The 22,008-nt window shown below is 41.2% G+C and overlaps 1 protein-coding gene and 1 long non-coding RNA gene across 2 annotated transcripts; both read right to left on the bottom strand.

Moving 5' to 3' along the window:
* Positions 1–8,485: 8,485 nt before the first annotated feature.
* On the bottom strand, positions 8,486–9,933 carry LOC125178521. Its single transcript, XR_007156936.1, has 2 exons — positions 9,348–9,933; positions 8,486–9,206 (listed from the first exon to the last, which is right to left on the bottom strand). It is a non-coding gene; the product is annotated as an uncharacterized LOC125178521 (long non-coding RNA).
* A 215-nt stretch (positions 9,934–10,148) lies between these two features.
* Positions 10,149–21,184, bottom strand: LOC108670385 (perlucin-like protein). Its single transcript, XM_018157855.2, has 5 exons — positions 21,004–21,184; positions 19,981–20,166; positions 12,301–12,471; positions 11,258–11,367; positions 10,149–10,367 (listed from the first exon to the last, which is right to left on the bottom strand). The coding sequence occupies exons 1-5, from the start codon at positions 21,047–21,049 to the stop codon at positions 10,230–10,232; spliced, it is 651 nt and encodes a 216-aa protein (XP_018013344.1). The 5' UTR covers positions 21,050–21,184; the 3' UTR covers positions 10,149–10,229.
* Between the last annotated feature and the right edge of the window lie 824 nt (positions 21,185–22,008).

The following is a 22,008-nucleotide window of genomic DNA, read 5'->3' as shown; positions in this document are numbered from 1 at the left end:
CTACGGTACGTTTTTTTATCATATAGAAACCCGTGCCACGCTTTTTATCATTAGTCAACCCCATTTGCCGATTTTCTATCAGATGTCAAACCCGCGCCCCATGTATAACAACCCACCCAAACAGTAGCTACAACCCCATAACTTACAACCTATAGGGTACCTACAACGCCCTAATTTACGAGGAAAGTTGTGCCATAGATTTGCTGTACATCTCAACTCGTCGCTCATATCAAAGGTCTGGCGGCGATACTGAGAGATTTTTAACTATAAACTTTCTTTTTAAATTTTCTGGCGTGATCGCCTCGGCACCGAGTTCTATTCAAGGTTGCGCTGCTACGGATGTTTTGCATGTTTTCTAATGTCAGTGAATATTTGAATACTAATTGATAGTATTTGTGATGGAGCTTGACTCTGAAACGTATACTCGTGTAAAGATGTCATGAATGTTATTTTATTTTTTTTTTTGCTTTGAAATTTCTTGTAGATTTTCGATTCTTGCAATTAATTTATTTAGGTGCTTTCCTAATATTTTTATAGATATTACTGTCAATCCCTTTTGTATCAGCACTGAAATCGAGAATAGCAACGCTACGATATTACTGAAAAAAATTCGGCCCATAATTATGTACCGCATTAAAACAATACAGAGAAAACTTATTGAAATTAGCAGAGCTGACGCTGAGACTTCCTTGCTCACTTCAAACGCTTACCAAAAAGGTAAGCGTCGTTGATGAGACCATCTCTGTCCTGCGAACATTACGGCAGAGACCGTAAACGCATACGGTACAGAGACCATCAACACTTACGACACAGAGACCGTAAACACTTTCTGCACAGAGACCGTCAACACAAACGGCACAGAGACCGTCAACACATACGACACAGATACCGTCAACACATTCGGCACAGAGACCGTCAGCACATACGGCACAGAGACCGTCAGCACATACGGCACAGAGACCGTCAACACTTACTGCACAGAGACCGTCTACACATGCTTGCTACTTGTTTGGGACGTAGCAGTCCCAGGCCACGATGGATCGCCGCCTCTGATTATCGTTCCTCCGCTCTCATTTGGGCCACCTGATGCACGATGCTGTCGCTTGCTTCTCGCCGCTGGTAGTGTTGCAGGGGAAGTCGATCTGGGATTGTGCCCAGGAAATCGTCCAGTTGTCTCTTGAAGGTCTCCAGGGCGAACTCCCTCTCTCTTAGATCCTTTGGTAGGACGCTAAACAGCCTTGGCTCTGCCACGGAAAGTGATCCTTCCCGCAGGGATTGAAATCTGACTGCGGATCTGTTACGTAGTGGGGGGATCTTGCACAGTCTCCCCCTGCTTTCGTTGTGATATGTCTTAATCCTGAAGGTCTCGCTTTCGAAGTTTGGCGCCATTCCGGTTATCATTTTCCATGTGTACAGAATGACATACCTCTCCCGTCTCCAGTGCAGTGAGTACAGACCCAGGCGCCTTAACCTCTCCCGGTAGTTCTACTCTTCCATCCCTCTGATCCTGGAAGTGAATAACTTAAATGAAGTTATAAATGAATAACATAAATAACTTAAATGACTAACTTAAATGAACTGCACAAAGACCGTCAACCCATTCGGCACAGAGACCATCAACACGTACGACACAGCGACCGTCTACATATACGGCGCAGTGACCGTCTACATATACGGCGCAGTGACCGTCTACATATACGGCACAGAGACCATCAACACGTACGACACAGCGACCGTCTACATATACGGCTCAGTGACCGTCTACATATACGGCACAGAGACCATCAACACGTACGACACAGCGACCGTCTAAATATAGGGCTCAGTGACCGTCTACATATACGGCACAGAGACCATCAACACGTACGACACAGCGACCGTCTACATATACGGCGCAGTGACCGTACAAATTGAGTTTGAGTTTCATCCCCCGTCTCATCATATATATAAACATAATATATTCAAACTTTTTTGCAATTTAGAAAATAATTATGGTCCGGTAAAGTGGACTTATGACTATAATATGTTATATACTGTGGCTCGCAAAAGTATTGGATACATTGCAATTTTCTTCATATCTCAAGTTAAAGTGCAACATTTTTTATAATATTTGGTCAGTATATTGCTAATGGTGCTAGAAACATTATATAGAAAGGATATTGAAAAGTATGCATTGTTTAGACTTTATTCAACAAATAGAAAAATTAACCCACGCAAAAGTATTGAGTACATGTTCAAAAATAAACAAAAAATAACTTTTTTGAAGTACTCAAAATTTGCTTTTCACTTCAGACGTTCTAGTAACCTCATAACGTTATCTAATTTGCCTATCAGAGCAGTTTGCTATTTTTTTACCGAGATTTTTCTGTTCCGGTGAAGATATTATTCAGCTTCATCTTCAAAATCTAATTTTAAATGGCTAAAACTCGAGAGAGCTTTAGCCATTGTCACAAGAAATGGATGGGGTATAGAATAATATTCAAGGAGCCTGATCTGTCAATATCATTGAGTACATTTGGAAAAATCATCAGGAAGCAAACAACCTGATGAAATCATCCGAGCATGCTGTTGCTAACCTTCCAAGACCTGATCGTCCAAGGAAACTAACGGACGGTAGTGCAAGGTGGATTAACAGAAAGGTGAAGAAGAACCCGTTTGTTGCTCGTGGTGAAATTAAAAGCGCACTGGAGGAATCTTGGATTGATAAAGAAAACGACACAATCAGCAGAGCTCTAAATTGTACTGGTCCTATGTCAAGATCCTCATGAAAGATTCCTCTGTTGCAGTACCGACACGTGAAAACCGCAAGATTTGGGAAATCGGACGAAATCCTGGTCGGACGAAACATAAATCGAACTTTCAAAAGGAATTTGATCGAACCTTGACAGGACCAGTACGATTTAGAGCTCTGCTGATTATGCCGTTTTCTACATCAATCCAAGATTCCTCCAGGTCGCTTTTAATTTCACCACGAGCAACAAACGGGTTCTTCTTCACCTTTCTGTTAATCCACCTTGCATTACCGTCCGTTAGTTTCCTTGGACGCCAGATCTTGGAAGGTTAGCAACAGCATGCTCGGATGATATCATCAGGATGATTGCTTCCTGATGATATTTCCAACTGCACTAAATGATAGATCAGGCTCCTTGGATATTATTCGATACCCACTTACGTTTCTTGTGACAATCTATGATCTTTTGACGTAAATCTGTCGCCAACTCTCGAGTTTTAGCCATTTAAAATTAGATTTTAAAGATGAAGCTGAATAATATCTTCACCGGAACACAAAATATCGTTAAAAATAGCAAACTGCTCTGATAGGTCAGTTAGATACGCTATGAGGTTAGTGGAACGTCTGAAGTGAAAAGCGAATTTTGAGTACTTCAAAAAAACTTATTCTTGTTTATTTTTGAACATGTACCCAATACTTATGTGTGGGTTAATTTTCCCATTTGTTGAATAAAATCTAAGCAATGCATACTTTTTAATATCCTTTCCATATAATGTTTCTAGCACCATTAGCAATTTACTGACCGAATATTATAAAAGAAAATTGCAATGTATTCAATACTTTTGCGAGCCACTGTAGTTTTGCAGGCACTGACAAGCTCGCTCTTGAACGTCTGGGAGGCTTCTGCCCACTGCCTTCCTCTCGAGGCTTGATGTGGTCTCTGGGCAGCTTGAAGGCGCGGGAAGCCTGGCCAAGCCACCTCTTGCCAATCTCTCAGGAGACTATGAAGTCGGCAAGGCGATTCTGACTAGTTGCTGATTAAGATTGGGTGGCCAAGCAGACCCAGAATAACACTAACGCAACTATGGCGAATCTGCCGCAGAGGCTGGAAAATGTTTTTGTTAGGGCTGGAGGTCCCTAACAACAACGTGAGGGTCCGTAACAACATGTCCCCCAAATGTTGTTAGGAAAATTTAGCGACGTCGAGTGTAGCGAGTCTTCAGCAGAAGCCCGGGCGGTATTAAATACACGCAGAGGCCAATTTCTTGCCTGTGATTGGCGGGTTTGGCTTGAAAAGCTGTTCGCAATGGACAAGGCATTGCGCCGTAGGTTTGGCGGGAAGACAGACGTCATTCTTTGTACGAATTTGGTTTCATGGAGGAATCATAAGCCGCTTCACCCATGGTGATATAAGAAAGACGGAGGGCCAAATTATTGAAATTTAAGTACGTCAAATATTCGAAATAATTTATCCAGAAATTCTCTAACATATAACTTCATGATATCCCAGGGACAACTGTTTCCAAATTGCGTGAAAATGACTCAAGTTAATGTTAATAAATTGCTAGAATTTTAATTGGCATTCTTGAATGCAATTTAATCAATGAATATATTGCAAATAATTTTATTCAATGCATTTAAATCGATTGACATTATTAAAATTAATCCAATTTTCACATAAAAGGGGCGTATCCACTTATTGAATTTCCTGAAGTACTATCATGATCACAATGAGTGAACTCACCTTTGCTACGAGTACCGTGCAGCTGACGTCACTACGAACTCTTCGTGCTGCTGACGCCACTACGAACTCTTCGTGCAGCTGACGCCATTACGAACTTAGTATCCTTAGTATTTGTTTGGGACATAGCAGTCCCAGGCCACGATGGATAGCCGCCTCTGATTATCGTTCATCCGCCCTCATTTGGGCCACCTGATGCACGATGCTGTTGCTTGCTTCTCGCCGCTGGTAGTGTTGCAGGGAGGTCGAACTCTTCGTGCAGCTGACGCCATTACGAACTCGGTCGTGCAGCTGACGCCACTACGAACTCTTTTGTGGAGCTGACGCCACTACGAACTCTTCGTGAAGCTGACGCCACTATACGGACTCTTTTGTGCAGCTGACGTCACTACGAACTCTTTTGTACAGCTGACGTCATTACACTGTTAGAAAATCGACCGTAAAAAAAACGTTCCCACCGGCGTTACAGTGGCCGGTTATTTACCGTTAAATTAAACGACGTAAACGTTTTCCCGCACGAAAACGGTACGCCCGTTTTGTACTTTACGGCTTCCTACAGTTTCTTTCATACAGACTATTGTAATCCGACATAGCCACACATAAGAAGCCATAGCGAGACATAAGGAGACAAAGCGAGACATAAGAAGACATAGCTAGACATAAGGAGACATAACGAGACATAAGGAGACATTGCGAGACATGAGGAGACGTAAGGAGACATAGCAAGACATAAGGAGACATAGCGAAACGTGAGAGGACATAGCAAGACATAGCGAGACGTAAGGCGATATAGCGAGACATATGGAGACATAAGGAGACATAGCGAGACATAAGGAGACATAGCGAGGCATAAGGAGACATAGCGCGACATAAGGAGACATAGCGAGACATAAGGAGACATAGCGAGACATAGAAAGACATAAGGAGACATATGGAGACATAAGGAGAAATAGCGAAACATTAGGAGACATAGCAAGACATAAGGAGACATAGCAAGACATAAGGAGACATAGCAAGACATAAGGAGACATAGCAAGATATAGCGAGACATAAGGAGTCATATGGAGACTTAGCGAGACATAAGGAGACATANACCTACTAACGACGTGACGTCCGTGCGGTAACTTGACACAACTCTACCTACTATCGACGTGACGTTCGTGTGGCAGCTTGACACAACTCTACCTACTAACGACGTGACGTCCGTGCGGTAACTTGACACAACTCTACCTACTAACGACGTGACGTTCGTGCTGTTACTTGACACAACTCTGCCTACTAACGACGTGACGTTCGTGCGGTAGCTTGACACAACTCTGCCTACTGACGACGTGACGTTCGTGCAGCGGCAGCTTGGTACAACTCTAACTGCTAACGAAGCAAGATTCGTGCGGCAGCTTGGCCCAACTCACGCAACTAAGGAGGAATTTAGTAGCAAATAAAATAGCCAAAAATTTCACCATTTCTTATAAGAGAAAACATTTCGGAGCCCAGCTCCATTGTTAGTTTAAAACCTAGAACACAGGTACAAACAATTAGTAACCTAAAATTCACATTCAAACAATTCACCTAAACTTGAGGACATTATAACAAAAATCGAAAATAAAACAAACATAATTGAGATAACATGAGCAGAAGGTACTATCTATTTACAATTTGTAGAGGATAGGAACTAAAAGCTGCAGGCTATTTGGATATTTTCTTTGCTTTAAATTCCTGTTAACTTTGCGATTTGAGTAGCCAAATGATCTTAATACTTATATCCGATCAAAATACGGCGAAGATGGATGCCATTGTTTTGGAAAATACTGTGACTTTCTCCGAAAAGCTGTGAAGGCTTCTTTAGACATAGACTTTTTGGTGAAGTCCAAAATCTACGGTGTCTTTCCTAAGTTTCTTAGGTTTAAACTACACAAACGGTGCCTGCATGCCACATCTTTTTACAAATCATGGCAGAAGAAGCTCCTTTCCAGGGAACTATCCTCCAAGAAATTACTTTCAAAAATTTAACAGATTTAATCGCTGAAAGTGAAGCCCGAATTGATCATCTATTTTCCACTCGTGATGCTTTCACTATCCGTCAACATGCCAGACACCTAACTGAATCATTCAAGAGAATTACGAGTCAGACTCATCAGAAGAAACTTGATAAGTTTGGTATCCATAATGAAATTCATCCAATCATCCATGTAACCCCGATAAATAGTTTTCAACTATGGTTCATGCAATTTGGAACCTAGGACCAAATTCTTGCTGGCTTTCGGCCTAGATTTTTGTCATCCTGTTTTTAAATTGAACTCCTATAAATTCTTTTCAGCTTTTGAAAAGCTTTTAACATAAAAAAGGATTACCATAAATTGTAATTATAAATTACATATATTACCAATCGTCCTGAATATCTTGGAAATTTGCAAAGCTTAGCTTACTGTCAACTTTACGGCTTCAAATCTTAAAGTCTTCACAACTGCTTTCCAGCCCCGTGACACCCTTTTATTGAAGGACATAGCAAAAAATAAATACTTAATCATCTCTAAGCCAGATAAGGGCACGAGAGTAGTATTGGTTGATCGTAATTGTTATAATAGTAGCCACTCTGATCTCATCACGAACCTTTATAAATTTATCGAAATTACATATCCAATTGCCAAAACTATTTTGATGATCGAGGACAAAATTAATAATTTCCTACGAAAATTTAAAGATTCCGCGGCACTGGCACCTGAAACTTACTTCAAACTTTATGCCTCTGGCTCTTACCCTGGTATTTTGTATGGTTTGCCCAAAATTCATAAACCAGATTTCGCTGAGAAATTTCAATTTCGCCCAAATTTTGCTGCTTACAATACTCCTAGCTTCAAACTTGCGAAATTTATGGTTCAGACTTTGAGTAGTCTTACCACCAACCAATATCCGGCAGACAATATTTACATGTTTGTGGAGCGCTTGAAGAGTTTCTATAATGTTCAGGGTTTGACTATGGCTTCATTTGATGTAGGAAATTTGTTTACCAACATACCCATTTCTAAAACTATTGATATATATATGCCTCAATTCTTTGTTTAAATTGTCAATGAACTTGTCATAGGTTTGAAGCGCAACTTTTTAGAATCTTTTCTTGAATTATCAGTTTTCAACTCTGTTTCTGTATTTGCTGGCAAATTTTATAGATAAATTGTCGGTTTGGGTATTGGTCTTCCTCTTGGCCCTACCATTGCTAATATTTTCATGTATTTTCACGAGGCTACATGGCTGGCCAATTGTCATGCTGATTTTAAGCCAATATTCTATAACCGATATGTAGATGATATATTTTTTAATTTTAAAACATCCCTCTCATGTTGGCCTTTTCTTTTATTATTTCAATCTTCAACTCAAATCCATCAAATTCCTCCTCGTCCTCTCCGATAGCTCAACGGTAGAGGGTCGGCTTCGCGTGGGGAGATCGGAGTTCGAATCCTGCAGGCAGGGACTTTCTTCACGTCGATTTCTCACGAGGTATGCGTATGGTACTCAGATCATTTGTTCCTGCTACATGTTTGCATTGTTATTTGTACTGCCATGGTAGATTTGCCTACGTAGCCCTTAGAATGGTGATTGAATGAAGCACTATCAGTAAATGCAGAAGCATCGGATTTAAAACTAACGGAAAATTTGTAAGGACTTCATTTTAAAGGCGGCCATCGGTGACTCATTGATGCGCCACGGGTGCCAATATGGGTAGTTATTGGCGGAAGAAGAGCTTTACGGGTAGGGGGCCATCGGCAGGTTGTAGGTATGGGATAGGTGGTGCACACCACCCAAAATTCGCTGTATAAATCACAGTAGCTCCACTTATGGCTTCCGACGATAGCCATCATAAAGACATAGATGCTCCACTCTTAATTTTTATTTGGGACGGTGATTTCTGTAACTTTGGAATCCTGTAATATCGAACTCCGTCATTCTCGTACTCTATAATAATGAAGTAATCTTGTTAATAATAATGCTTATGTATGCTTATTAAATAAAAAGTCCTTCAATCACACATTTACTAGATATAATATTCTCGCTTTACTTTCGTTTCTAACTTGGAAAATCTATTTTGTGTAGCAAATCAAGTTTAAATTCCTAATAACATCCTCTCGTAACGACCAAGCTGTATTGGCAGCCAAATGGCCGCCATGTCCGCCATCTGCCCATTAATAATTATAATGGGTTTACCTTGAGGATCCTTCATCTGCATATTCGTTATGATTTTTTGTTCCGTAACGTAATATATTAATGGTGTAAAGGAATTGAGAGCAGGACCGACTCCAATTGGGCCCTAAGAATTAACCCTAAGCTGCCACCGAACCTCAACGAAGGAAATGAAAACCAAATACCCTTAAATTTACTAAAACGAACACTAACAACGAAAACACATAGTGGAACTAACTAGCGAAAACACTAACACGAAAATAACTAGCGGAACACTTTAAACACGAAAATAAATATTGAAACAATCAATCCTAATCTAAATGACGGAAGGTGGAGTGGACCACGGGATACGGGGCCCGACGGTAGGTAGAGTAGTAGGGGCACACAGTACGGAGGCACTGCAGCAGACGAGGTGCACAGCAGCAGTCGAGGTGCACAGCAGCAGCTGAGGTGCACATCAGCAATAGGGGCTCGAATATGCGGATACTTAGGTGACGCAACACCGCCAGTGTCGGCCTAAATAGGAGCCGTTCCCGCTGGCCAGGCAAGAGATCGGTCCTGCCGAATAATGATAGTCAATAGGACTAACCAGCTAGAACGTCCCTAATACTAACACTAATGACACATTATCAAACACAGATTTCAAACGGGACAATGTTCCATAGTTATAGGAAATAACTAAATCTTACTTTCACTTACCTAATAGAAACGCTACAAGTACACTAGTTAGCAGTGACGGTAGGTAAGCTCCGACTGAGTCCTGGCGAATAACTGAACCCAGCACTAAAGCGGGCCCCAATATCGGGGCGGCCACGTCACGCGTGTGGCCGTGTAGCCAACCTTATAGGCATAGCCTAATAGAGACACTAAAGTCGCCAAAACTAATTGATCACAAACATAATTCTTCCAACAGCCGGAATAAGGTGAATTTCCCTTACAAATGGTATATCTCGTTATCTGTCTCAAAAGTTTCATAACTGCTTGGAAAAAATGTTCAAATTCCGTCACAGAATCTTAGTCCCGATTAATAACTTTCTTTTAGACAATTTTTTGCCTTAGTCTCGTTATTTCTAACGATTCATAAACGCTGAGGCCTATTTATGAGCTTTACATGACGAAAATCCTCGCAAGTTTAGAGGTTACGTCGAGCAGATCTAGAGGGGCTGCGCCTCGCAAATCTAGAGGAGCTGCGCCTCGCTGACAGAGGGGCTGCATCGCAGAACTAGAGGGGCTGCGCCTCGCAGATCTAGAGGGGCTGCGCCTCGCAGATCTAGAGAGGCTGCGCCTCGCAGATCTAGGAGGGCGGTGACTCGCAGATCTAGAGGGGCTGCGCCTCGCAGATCTAGAGAGGCTGCGCCTCGCAGATCTAGAGGGGCTGCGCCTCGCAGATCTAGAGGGGCTGCGCCTCGCAGATCTAGGTGGGCTGCACCTCGCAGAACTAGAGGGGCTGCGCCTCGCAGATCTAGAGGGCTGCGCCTCGCAGATCTAGAGAGGCTGCGCCTCGCAGATCTAGGAGGGCGGTGACTCGCAGATCTAGAGGGGCCGTGCCTCGCAGATCTAGAGGGGCTGCGCATCACTGATCTAGAGAGGCTGCGCCTCGCAGATCACGCGTCTGGAATTGGAGCACAGCGTGTTGGAGAAGCGGTACATCCACTGAGAGCTCAGCTCCAGACAGTTCTCCACGCCGGGGTTGTCGGGTTCTGGGTCTTCTTCACCTTCCTGAGAGAGAAGGGAACAAGGTGTGAAAAGTTTTAACAAATTTGTTGATGCGTCATTATAGCGTTTATATAACCAAGAATATGTTACGAGCATACTCGTTAGCTCCTGATAATTAATTTCTAATAGACTTAACAGACTTGGTGACGTCCATACAAACAGCCTTAGACACACGAAGAACTATGATCTGCTGAGCAAGTTCAACTTGAAATCTTACGCCTCCTATTACGTGTTACAGGCATTTTTTTGGAATCAAATTTCGATTGCATTTGCTTAGACTGTTGGGAGTTCATAAAGAAAAATTTTTTATCATGCCCTGTATCTATATTTGTATACTTAACAATTTATTTTATACAGCAACAAACTATCATATAATTACTCTCAGTTTGCAGAGTGCGTTAACATTTTACATTGATGTTGATACAGATTATGGATTTAACAGAAGCCAGTATATGTAGCAAATGAGAATTTTTCCGGAAACGTGATTCCGGTAGTTCTCTACAAATTGGAAATCATGAAATTGGCGCAGGATTGAAAAGTCCTACATAAACTCCACATTCTATACAACTTTTCGATAAAAGACTAATTAAATTAAGACTGCTAATTTGATATTCAGTTATCGTCTTTTCCAAGAACTGATCGAGTCTAATCGACAAGTTTTATGTGCGGTATGCCCAAACCCAAATGTGAGGTAAAGATACCCCGCATTATCCCATCAATGAATGACGCTATTACATTAATTTGCTTCTGTATCGAATCTGTTGTTTATTTTCCGAACTTCTACTTGCACTGTAATTAGAGTTTTCTAAATAAAAACTCTTACATATCCCTAATATATGTTCACAGTTGAAGCTTCTTAACTTATCATAATTCCTTTGATTACGGTATCTCACATTTGACCAGTAAGGCAGCCCCATTGCCATTGGAGAACCGTCAATCCAGCGCCACTGTCCCTCTAAGGCTTCATCCGAGCCACCAATCCAATATCCAAAAGGGCTGTAGCCTTGTCATGTGAAGAGACGTGAAAACTAAATAAACTAAAACGAAATTAAAACATCACATAAAAAACAACTAGCAAGTTAGTTCGGTCTTACCTGAGATCGATAATCCCGGCAATTTGGGATTCGTTATCTTGAATCCCCTCAGTAATATTAAAACTAATGTTTCAAAGTTGATTTGAGGAACACATTTTAAAATTGAAATAAAACATCTTACATAGAAAGTATAACTCGCATTTTATACACTATAACAAATGCGAATTTTAATTATCAGAGTTAGTGTGTTTGAAGTCTGGCGTAGTAATATATATTGGGGCTGAGGGGCGCGTATCCAGGATACTTATCGTGTCGGGATATTGTATATAAGTTGGATACGCGGTTGGGGCGCGTATCCAAGATACTTATCGCATCGGGATATGTTATGGGCTGTTAGGGCGCGTATCCAGGAGGATACTTATCGTGTCAGTATATTTTATGTAGGGGCTGTAGGTGCACGTATCCAGAATATTTATCGTGTAAGGATAGTGAATATAAGGGGCTGTTGGGATGCGTATTCAGGATACTTATAGTGTCGGTATATTAATTAGCTATTCAAAGGCGCGGAAAATAATTTCATAATGACTACCTCATGCAGAGAGGCTTTGAGGTAGCCTCTAGTTTGATTTATATTTCCAACGCTAGTAAAATTTTGATATATGCGTGGCGAACATGAACTTTTTGTTCTGATGTAATATAAGATTCATATTTTCGAGTCATATGAAGGTAAATGGCGGAAATGCAACACAGCCTCATATGTAGGTTCGAATAGTGGTGGGCTACTCTCAATGGCAGCTCATATGAAGACGCATTGCTCTGTCAGAAGGAAGTAGGTTTCAGGGACACCATTCAAATTCAAGATACGTTAAGGTTCCCTTAAATCTGATTTTGTTGGTGGTTACCTTGCTCCATGAGGTATTTGATAACCCTGCTGTACTGTTCGCAGTCATCTAGAATTATCAAATCTCCTCCTGTTGACCCACACGCGGTGCGTGCATCGGTAAAGTTGTAACTTGTTGGCAGTAGGTGAACGCACTGCGTGCCCACCAGGTCGTATGGAACAGCGCACAAACCTGCAGGTAACGAAAAGTTGAAGGGATGTCAAACAAAATAAAAATCGTGATCATAAATAAAACTAACATTTCTTAAGCGTTCTAGAAAGTTTTCACGATAAGTTTTCAATTTTTGTAATAGTGCAATAGACTTCACCAAAATAAGACCGATTTGTCGAGTTGATAATTCCGGTATAAAAGAAAGTGTAACTTTCAATAAGTAACCAAAATAAATATTGAAACACAATTGATTAATTTTTTTAACAAGCTTCTTTCTTTTAAACTAGCGTCGAAATTCATACATAAAATAAAACGGCAAGCTGTTTCAGGTTATTCATTTGTTTCCTGTCATGGAGACACTTCTGAAAAAGGCTCTCATCACCCGTTGAAGATCTTGAGCACACTGGGTAAAGATCCTGGTTTGGAAGTAAGCAAGGTACGTCATTCAACAGCCAGCCCAAACCGGATTTAATCAATGCGCAGTCTTCTCCCGTTCCGTAATTGTTGGGCTCTGTCAACCCATCAGCTGGCGAGTTCTAGGGGAACGCCACAATAGTACTGCAATGAAAACCTGCATATACTTAAAAACTAAATTTATGAAGAACTTTGTAGTGAATTTGATGCTAACTGAAGTCAACGTAGTTATTTTGAATGTATTTATGAAAGCAAATCCGGCGCTTATTCAGAAACATTAGTTCCATAAAGGAGTGATATATTTATTGGATTTCGAAAAGAATATAGCAAAAACATGAAAATGAAAAAAGATGAAGTAACAGGTAAAATTGCTCAATTTTACAGCATTCTCATCATGTTAATCTGTAACAGTTCAAACTTTGATGTTTCTTGATGTCTTATCCTTATTTCCTGTATTAGTTTGCACCACACGAACCAAATTTCATCATATTCACAACACACATCAAATCACTCACGAGCGCCCAGTACGGAGCGCCCATCTGTATGGGCCTATTTCTTCAACGCCGACACTTCTATTCTATTCTATCTGCACGGTGGTGCCGTCGTTCCACTGCCAGACACCATTTGCTGAAGAGTTGGTGGCGGCCAGCCAGTAGCCGTTGATGGCGTCCGCAGAGACTAACGGAACACATCCGTAAACAGGAAATGCTTTATAATTCAAACTCGAATGCGGATTGCGTAATATGGTAGGTATTCAAAGTAAGTAGTGGTGAATTATTATTATTCATAACATTTGTGGAACCCCAATCACATTCGGGAACTTGCAGAGCTTAGCCTATCGTTATTTTTACGGCTTCAAGTCATATACTTCTTTTCTGCATATCAACCCAGTGACACGCTTTTATTGAAAAACCTAGCCAAAAATAAAGACTTGCATGATCATTTGTAAACCTGACAAGGGCAGGGGCGTTGTATTAACATATCGACATAACATAGTGATGTCGGCGCTGAAGAGTAGGCCTGATGTGGCTTGTCGCCGATTCTTACTTTTCGTGACTTGTTCACAGAAGATCTTAAATTGTGTCATTTGACCGGATCTTTTCAGTACTGAAGATAGTTTGAAATAGCTACTAGACTTCCACCAGGTTCAATATGGTGCTAGGCATTTCAAGCCTGAACATATATTTTTCCATTGCTTTATCTAGCCTGTTATTGAACGCGTTCATACTCTGAGCGCCAACGACGTAATCGGGGAGGCTGTTTCACATGTCAGTGATTCTAAGCGAGAAGAAATGTTGTCGCGTGGATAAGTTGTAGCGCAGTTTTTTAGTTTATAGCCGTGGCCCCTGGTGTTGGTTCTTGTTTCAAATTCCAGTATTCCTTCGGGAACCTTGTATAAACCATGAGTATAGTTGTATGCTAAGCTTCAATGAGATCCCAACGCAGACGTCGATAACTGAGGCTTGGAAGCTTCCTAATCTTTAATCTTTCTTCATAGGACTTGCCCTTCAAGCCTGAAATTATCCTTGTTGCACGTCTTTGAACATTCTCTATTAAATTTTTGTCCTATTAAAATCTCGGTGACCACTTAACTTTTCCAAACTCTAGATTCGGGCGCACGACAGCAACAAACAACTGCTTAATTCTTCGCTTCTGCCTTTAGGAACTCGTAGGAGCGTCTGATTAGTCCAAGAAGTTTGTTGGATGTATTAGCCTGCGTTTCAACATGCTTAGAAAATTTTAGCTCCTTGTCGACATAAACTCCGAGATCTTTTTCCACACTAGGCTTTTCAATCATTACTCTCTCGTTGCAACCATGTCTTCTCATACTGTAATCTTGCTGTTCGATCAATTGTTCTTCCCGAAATGAAGTACTTTACACATGTCAGCGTTAAACCGCAGCTTCCACGTATCAGCCCAGTTTACTAAACTGTCAAGATCATCTTGCAATTGCGCTGTATTTAACGCATCCTTCTCTGTATTATGAATTTGTGTCGTCGGCATACATGGAGCAAACGCAGGGCACTACATATGGTAGTTCGTTTATAAAAGCAACGAACAGAATAGGCCCAATAACGCTTTCTTGTGGCACGCCACTGCGCACTGATGCCCAGTCTGACACGGTTCCGTTAATACTGACACGTTTTCGTCTGCCTATTAGAAAATCTCTGATCCATTGTAGTACGTTTCCTTCATTTCACAATTAAAGACTTCACTTTACGCAACAGCCGTTCATGCGGAACATTGTCAAATACTTCGGCAAAATCGAGGTACAATGCATCCACTGGCTCCCTTTCGTACAGCAGGCGAGTCCAATCGCTTAACGTTGACAATATGTTAGTGGTGCAGGATCTACCGGTAATAAAACCATGTTGACAATCTGATAGGAGATGGTGAACAGTCAAGTGAGCGATAATCCTATCCCTCACAACACATTCCATTACCTTACAAACAACACTTGTCTGACTGACAGGTCGATTGTTACCGGGGCTACTTTTGTCACGTTTTTTGAGCAACGGTGTTACTTGAGTTTCTTTCCAATCGGACGACAATGTTCCTTCTTACAAGGTTTTTGAAAGAATACTGTCGATGGGGCGGCGAGAACGGTTGCTAATTATTTGAGTAATCTGGGATGGAAGCGGTCTGGTCCACATTACTTGTTGGGAGCTACCAGGCGCTTGATAACCTCTTCGTGTATTTAAAAAATTGTTTACTTCGAGCCGACTTGGCGCTCCTCAATATCTGGAATACTGTTCAAGTCCTCATCTTTGAACACACTACTGAAGAACTGATTAAGAATTTTAGCCTTGCCCTCATCAGAGGAAAACTTTCGTTGGTCCACTTTCAAATCAGATATACACAGAAAGAAAATTTCGAGCCCTTGGGCGTCTCAAAAATGTGAGACACCCAATAGAAGTATAAACGCGCATGCAAGGCTGCGTGATTGATGTGCGCGCTTTAGCCAGTGCCCCAGATGCTCTCATAGAGGGAGGTTGTGCGGCGCCGCCGCTTGTGAATGCCACGGATCGCTGCTGTATGCGTACGATTAATCCGCCCAGCTGCTCGGTAGACCCTTACGCTGTTGAATTTGTCAATGAATTTCATTAGGTAAGAAGTATTTTTTTCATAAAATAATGAAGAACTAAGTTTCCTAACCTCCAATAGAGAAATATTTGTAAGATTCTAGAAATGCGATAACGTCAATGCTAAAACTTTGACGACCGATTCTACCTATATTCGTGCACGAGGTCAAAAACTTAATCATAGCAGTTGTTTCGTGTCTCAACGCACTGCTTTTTTGTCAATAGTAATGTAAACGAGCGACGTCTTCAATCACGCAAGAAGTTGGTACTAAAATCGAAGATTTATTCTGGTAGTACCGCACGCAACACTAAGGAAACACTGCGACTCTATGTGACTGCCGTCTCCGTGGCTCAGTGGGCTAAGGCATGGTCGCGCGTACTCGACTACAGTCTTGGCAGAGGTTCGAATCTCGGCGGGCGACTCGTAGTTTCTTCAACCAGAGAGGTGAGACCACTTTTTGAGAGGTGAGATCACTTCAACCACTTTAGACACCCAGGTGTCTCAAAATCTCAAATTTTGAGACACTTGGACGTCTATGAGACACGTAGGCGGCCGTAGGCGTCTTGCTTTCGTCACGATCGCTCGGAGAGGATTTGGCACCCAAGTGTCTCAAAACAGCGGTAAATTTTCTCTCAGTGTACCGTCGATTGTCTCGCACTTCTAACTAGCGTACAAAAAGAAGGCTTTCGGATTCTTCATTGCATTTATAGCAATATTTTTTTTCGAAGTTTTTCACTGCTGTGCGACAGATTTTTTTAGCTTGATATCGCGCTCTTGCATACAGGTTATAATCAGAATTGCTGCGAGTTCGTAAATAACGCTTGTAGGCTTCTTTCTTGGTCTTTAACTGAGCTTTATCTGTACTGTTCATCCACTGGGACTTTTTGACTCCTCCAAGCTTAATCTATAGGTACACAGGTATTAACTGGTGACATAACCGTGTCTTTGAGAAATGACGATGAATCAGCAACATTCATGTCCTTAATACAGTCCGAAATATTCGCCGCATTCACCGCTTCCTTCACGGAGTTTATCATAGTCGCATTTCGCAATGTTCAATCGTTCACGCTTCCGAAGCGCCTTTTCTGCACAACACTTTATATTGAAAAACAATGATTGGTGGTGGCTTTTGCCCAACGGAGCCTCGTGGCGAAGCTCATCTATCACTGATTCTTCACTTGTAAACACTAGATCTAGAATATTCGTGGTCTATTTACCCCAAAAATGGGTTGGTTTGGTGATGTTCTGGATTAAAAATGAGTCTTGCACTGACTTTCAGAACAGGGATGCTGGGTGATTCCCATCTCTTGGAGAAGATTCATCTGCCCAGTCTATTTCTGGAAGATTAATGTTATCAACGATAAACGTATACGACCTGCTGAAAGTCATGCCTGAAAGTCATCGGTAAAAGGCTGTGTAGTGTGTTTATCGTTATCAGAGGAGCTGTTATGTGATCTATAAAGGACCCCTACGAGGAGGCTATCCTTGCCTTTTAGAGTAATTTCGCACCACAATGATTCTCTAGCTGATTGATGCTATGCAGATAATTTAACGGGCCCCATTAGGGGGTTCTAAACCCACAGAGCTACACCTTTACTGCACTGCTCTTCATTTAAGTTATGAAAACAATCAAAACCTGGCAACTGAAATTCAACAAGTACAATTTCCCCCCCCCCGTGATTTTTAAGGAGTGTTGCTTTAATACAAATAATGTCTATACTCTCGCTTGCGATCACAGTTAACAGTTCACTTTTTTGTTCAAAACGGAATCGGAGTTCGTGTAAAAACAATTTGAAACTTTTTGTGCATTTTCACTTTGATGTGTGCGGTTACTTCCTAAATTATTTGCAGGCCTTGATTTACGGACATCATTCCTACTTTGCCCTCCAACTCCTCTGACTGACCGTGTGCGGCCGGTCTTGTGTTGACAGCTTGGAAATGATTTACCTGATTTTCCGTGCCTTTCCGCCTGATTCTCTCCTGCCATTTCTTGCAAAAAACCACCCTCTCTAAAGGGGTGGAATCTTTCTTTACAAAAACTGACTTGTAATCAGCGGATTGTCCAAGCTTTCTCTCTGTTTTCAGCACGCTCCAGACCTGAGCAGGATTCAGTAACCAAAAGAGATCTGCAGGTGTTGGCAGCAGCATCCTTCGAGCGTAGCCTCTTGCGCGATGTAACATCAATTGGTGTGTTGAGTACCTTGCTGCAACGATCTACAACATATGCCGTGTCATCCATCACTCGGTCTTTCGCATCAGATACGGTACTCTCGGGAATCCCAAATCAAACCAGGTCGGACTTCCTACGTTCTCTATCAAATAATTCACGTGAGCTTTCGCTAGCAACTTCAGATAAATCAGCTCTCTTGTTATTTATTTACATTTTTTCCGCATTTTTTCAGCTGAGCCTTCACTTCAGTCAGCTCATTGCATAGCGAGCTCAATTTGTCACTCAGCGAGCGCACAATCTCACTCGAGGAGTTTACTACATCATTCAACGATTTCGACTCATTGCCATGCACTTCCATTGACTCCTCGCTTTTTCGAGCACCAAGAGTTGGTTTTTCGCCATCACGGCAAAACCAATGAAGTAATTTGGATCTATGTAGAAATGAGTAATCCTTAGAGCTCAACTTCGAACAGCTGATACAAATGAGATCTTCGCATAGTTCACAAGCAGGTGACCGTCTGAACTTCGCTCAGAGAGGTCACTTTGCAGTACTTTCAAACTTTCATCTCTAGCTGGGCCAATTTGGTTTAATTTTTTAGATGCCGTAGAGGGCTGCTCGACTATCTTTTTTGAATTCTGTCCAGCCACTGTAAAATGCACGAACTAGACCTTTTGAACGGAGAAAAGGATGGAGAAAACTTTAAAACTGAGTTGAGTTGAGTATTGTAAAGTTCCCTCGAAAATTTCGACTGGCGGAACAGCTGAGCCTCAGCTGAGGTAACAGCTATCGTTGGCGAGAGAAAGACAGGGGTGGGCTGGGGGAGTCAAGGGAACGACGCGATAGGCGGGAAGAGAGGAAGAGGGATAGGGTGAAGGTAGGCGGTGGGGCAGAACAAAGGTGACGAAGCATGCTCAAGAAATTTAGGCCCAACCGAAAGCCAAGCGTAAAGCACTGTGCCCTCACAAGCTTACCCTCGTTTCTTCACAAGAAAAACAGGGAAACACTTTTATTCACTTCCACTCTTTATTCGCATTCTCTTCCACTAACTTCACTAAAGTCTTTTCCCTGAAAGGCTTCAGCACAAAATGCATAAAAAGAGGCAAACCGGCATAGGCCATTTTTTAGCCCGCGCAACACACACGTCCGTCTTGAGACACAGCCAAACCGCGTATTGGTTGATCGTAGTCGATATAACAGTATCCTCACTGCACTCATCGTCAATCCTTCTGAATTTGTCGAAATTACTGATCCAATCTTTAAAACTATATTGAAAATCCAAGACAAAATCAATAGCTTTCTGCGAAAACTCAAGTATTCACCTGCCCACTCGTCTGAAACTTACTCTAAACATTAAGCCGCCAGTTCATGCCCTGGGATTTTATATGGTTTGCCTAAAATTCCATAAGTCTGATTTTGCCGCGAAGTTTCGATTTCGACCAATTGTTGCCGCATACAATTCTCCTAGTTTTAAACTGGCTAAGTTTTTAGTTCTAGTCTTGAAATAACCATTATAATGTAGACAATTCTTATTCGTTTGATGATCACTTGAAGGATTTTATCGACGTTCAGGACTTAACTATGGCCAATTCTGACGTGGAAAATTGTTTACTAATATACCTCTTTATGAAACAATTGAAATCTGCCTCAATGGGCAGATTTCAAGCATGTATCTAAAAGCCAAGCATGCATCTACAAAATGCCCAATTGAAGTTCAAGTGATGAATTAGATTTTGATTCCAGTTTCTTCTATACCAGTTAAATAATTTGGCTCAATGGAATATCAATGCATCTAATTAAATATAGGAATTTCATTTTCAACTTGGTTATCGTGCTGAACTATTCATCAAGCTATACAACTCACATCCATTGTCGACATAAGTGGCAACACCAATGAAGGAAGCGCAATCTGGCAAAACGGGCAGCCTGCCGAAGTTCTGGTAGCAGTAAGCCACCGCGTCATTGTGTGTAAGGTAACTGTCATGCAGGCGGTGGATGCACTTGGACCCAACGACCTCGTAGCCAGCGGGGCACTCGATTGCCGATGCGCCTATCATATTGGACGAAATATTTAATATCGCAAAAATTCACAATTTTTAGGTAATTTCACGAATTATTTTAGAATATATTGAATGAGACAGTTTGATATTTGATGGAAGATGCAAAAATTTCCCAAAAATTTCTCAAGCATACGGAATACTGTAAATTCTTTAGCATAGAAAATAAATCACTAAATAGACTTCAAAATTGCTTAGACATGTACGTGCAAAACTTGGTCATGATTCACTAAAAGCTCTAGAAAATTGTACCTGAATAATAATTTCAGTAAGTTGAACAATTTAAATTTGACGTATCCCTGTACATAGAAATTCTCACGAGCAAAGGCAAATGTCAAAAGAAGCTATATTTTCGAAATACTATTGCAGCACGAGTTTTCCATCTTGTCTGTTAATGATAAATTAAGAACTGTTAGCCTATTTACCAAACTTTTTATTCGTCAAAATGTCTTGCTTGTTCATGCCATTTTATTCTGTATTTTATGATTTGCTATGAATATTTATTATAAGTGGAGGCCAAGAAACGACTAATCTTTTCACTGCAAATAAAGTAAGAACCGGTATTCATTCAATTGCAATAACAAACCGAAATATGACACCAAAGTTGTCAAATCTCCGTCATAAAAAAAAATTCTAGCAACATAGTTAACGCCACATCAACCACTACATTTGAATAAAAAATTCAAATGTATATTTATATTACAGGGGAGTCGTCCCAGGGTCCGTTATAATATTACTATATGAAGGCTAGCATTATTTGATACTCATTACCTTTGAAGATGATACTCACCGGCGACAAGTAACAACAGACAGACGACGATGATACTCACCTGCGACGAACAGAAGCAGACAGAAGACTTTCTTGAGACTCATCATTATGGGTTTGCAAATCGCGTAACCTGCGTTGAGTTCTACCGGACTGCCCGGCTTGCGAGGAAATTTTTTTCTACAGAATTGGAGATCGCGCGTTCTTTTGAGACAGTCTCAAGCACACTGAGCGTGAACCTGATCACCAGCTATATTTATGGCATATTTATCACCGTATATAATGTGTTTATTACACTGCATGTCACAAGGTATTCACATGACAAAAGATATTCCATCAGATTGTGTTTCTCAGAACATATTCATACCGTGAGAAGTTGTAGCCTTTCTCACAGCCGCTGTAGATAGCCCGGCACTGTGCTGCATGAGGTACATACGAAATGTATACTCAAATATCGAAAATAATACGACAACATAAGGCCCTTCTCTGTATTTTAACACGAATTATTGCGAAGTAACCTACCATTAGTATTTTCATGAAAGAAGTCGTGTAAGATGAACTCGAGAGTTTTATTATTATAATACTAACCTCTTGCTTGGGAGTCTGAAGGATTTTTCTTTAGCCATCGCGGTATTTTGCCAGCTGAAACTACGTGTTTGTAAGTTATTATTGTTGGAAAAAATTCCAACATTAATTTATTCGCTTGCAAGGCCTTAATTGGCTCTACTTTCCTACACTATTCGCAGCAATATTGAGTCATTTATCACATCCTGGGACCAGCTTATGTAAATCATTTTCGAGAAAGCTCGTCTCCTGATTAGACAATCCGAATAGAGAATTCTTTAAAGAACACTACTTGGAACAGCAGGAAAGTTTTCAGCCAAGGAAGAAATCGTGAATCATCTGTTCTCTTTCGTTTTACCGTCCACCATTTGAATCAGATAATCGGTAATGACTGAATGGCTAAAGGTCTCCCACTTTGTCGGGACCCATACCATAACTAAATAACATGAAAATGAAGCTGTCACCCTATCAAAATTTGGATGCCTGTCAGCCGCTGGCTCAGGGT

Source organism: Hyalella azteca, unplaced genomic scaffold (assembly GCF_000764305.2).
Source record: "Hyalella azteca isolate HAZT.00-mixed unplaced genomic scaffold, Hazt_2.0.2 contig10504, whole genome shotgun sequence".
Taxonomy (NCBI): Eukaryota; Metazoa; Arthropoda; class Malacostraca; order Amphipoda; family Hyalellidae; genus Hyalella; species Hyalella azteca.
The sequence above is the reverse complement of the archived record's forward strand: the minus strand, read 5'-3'. Positions and strand labels throughout refer to the sequence as shown.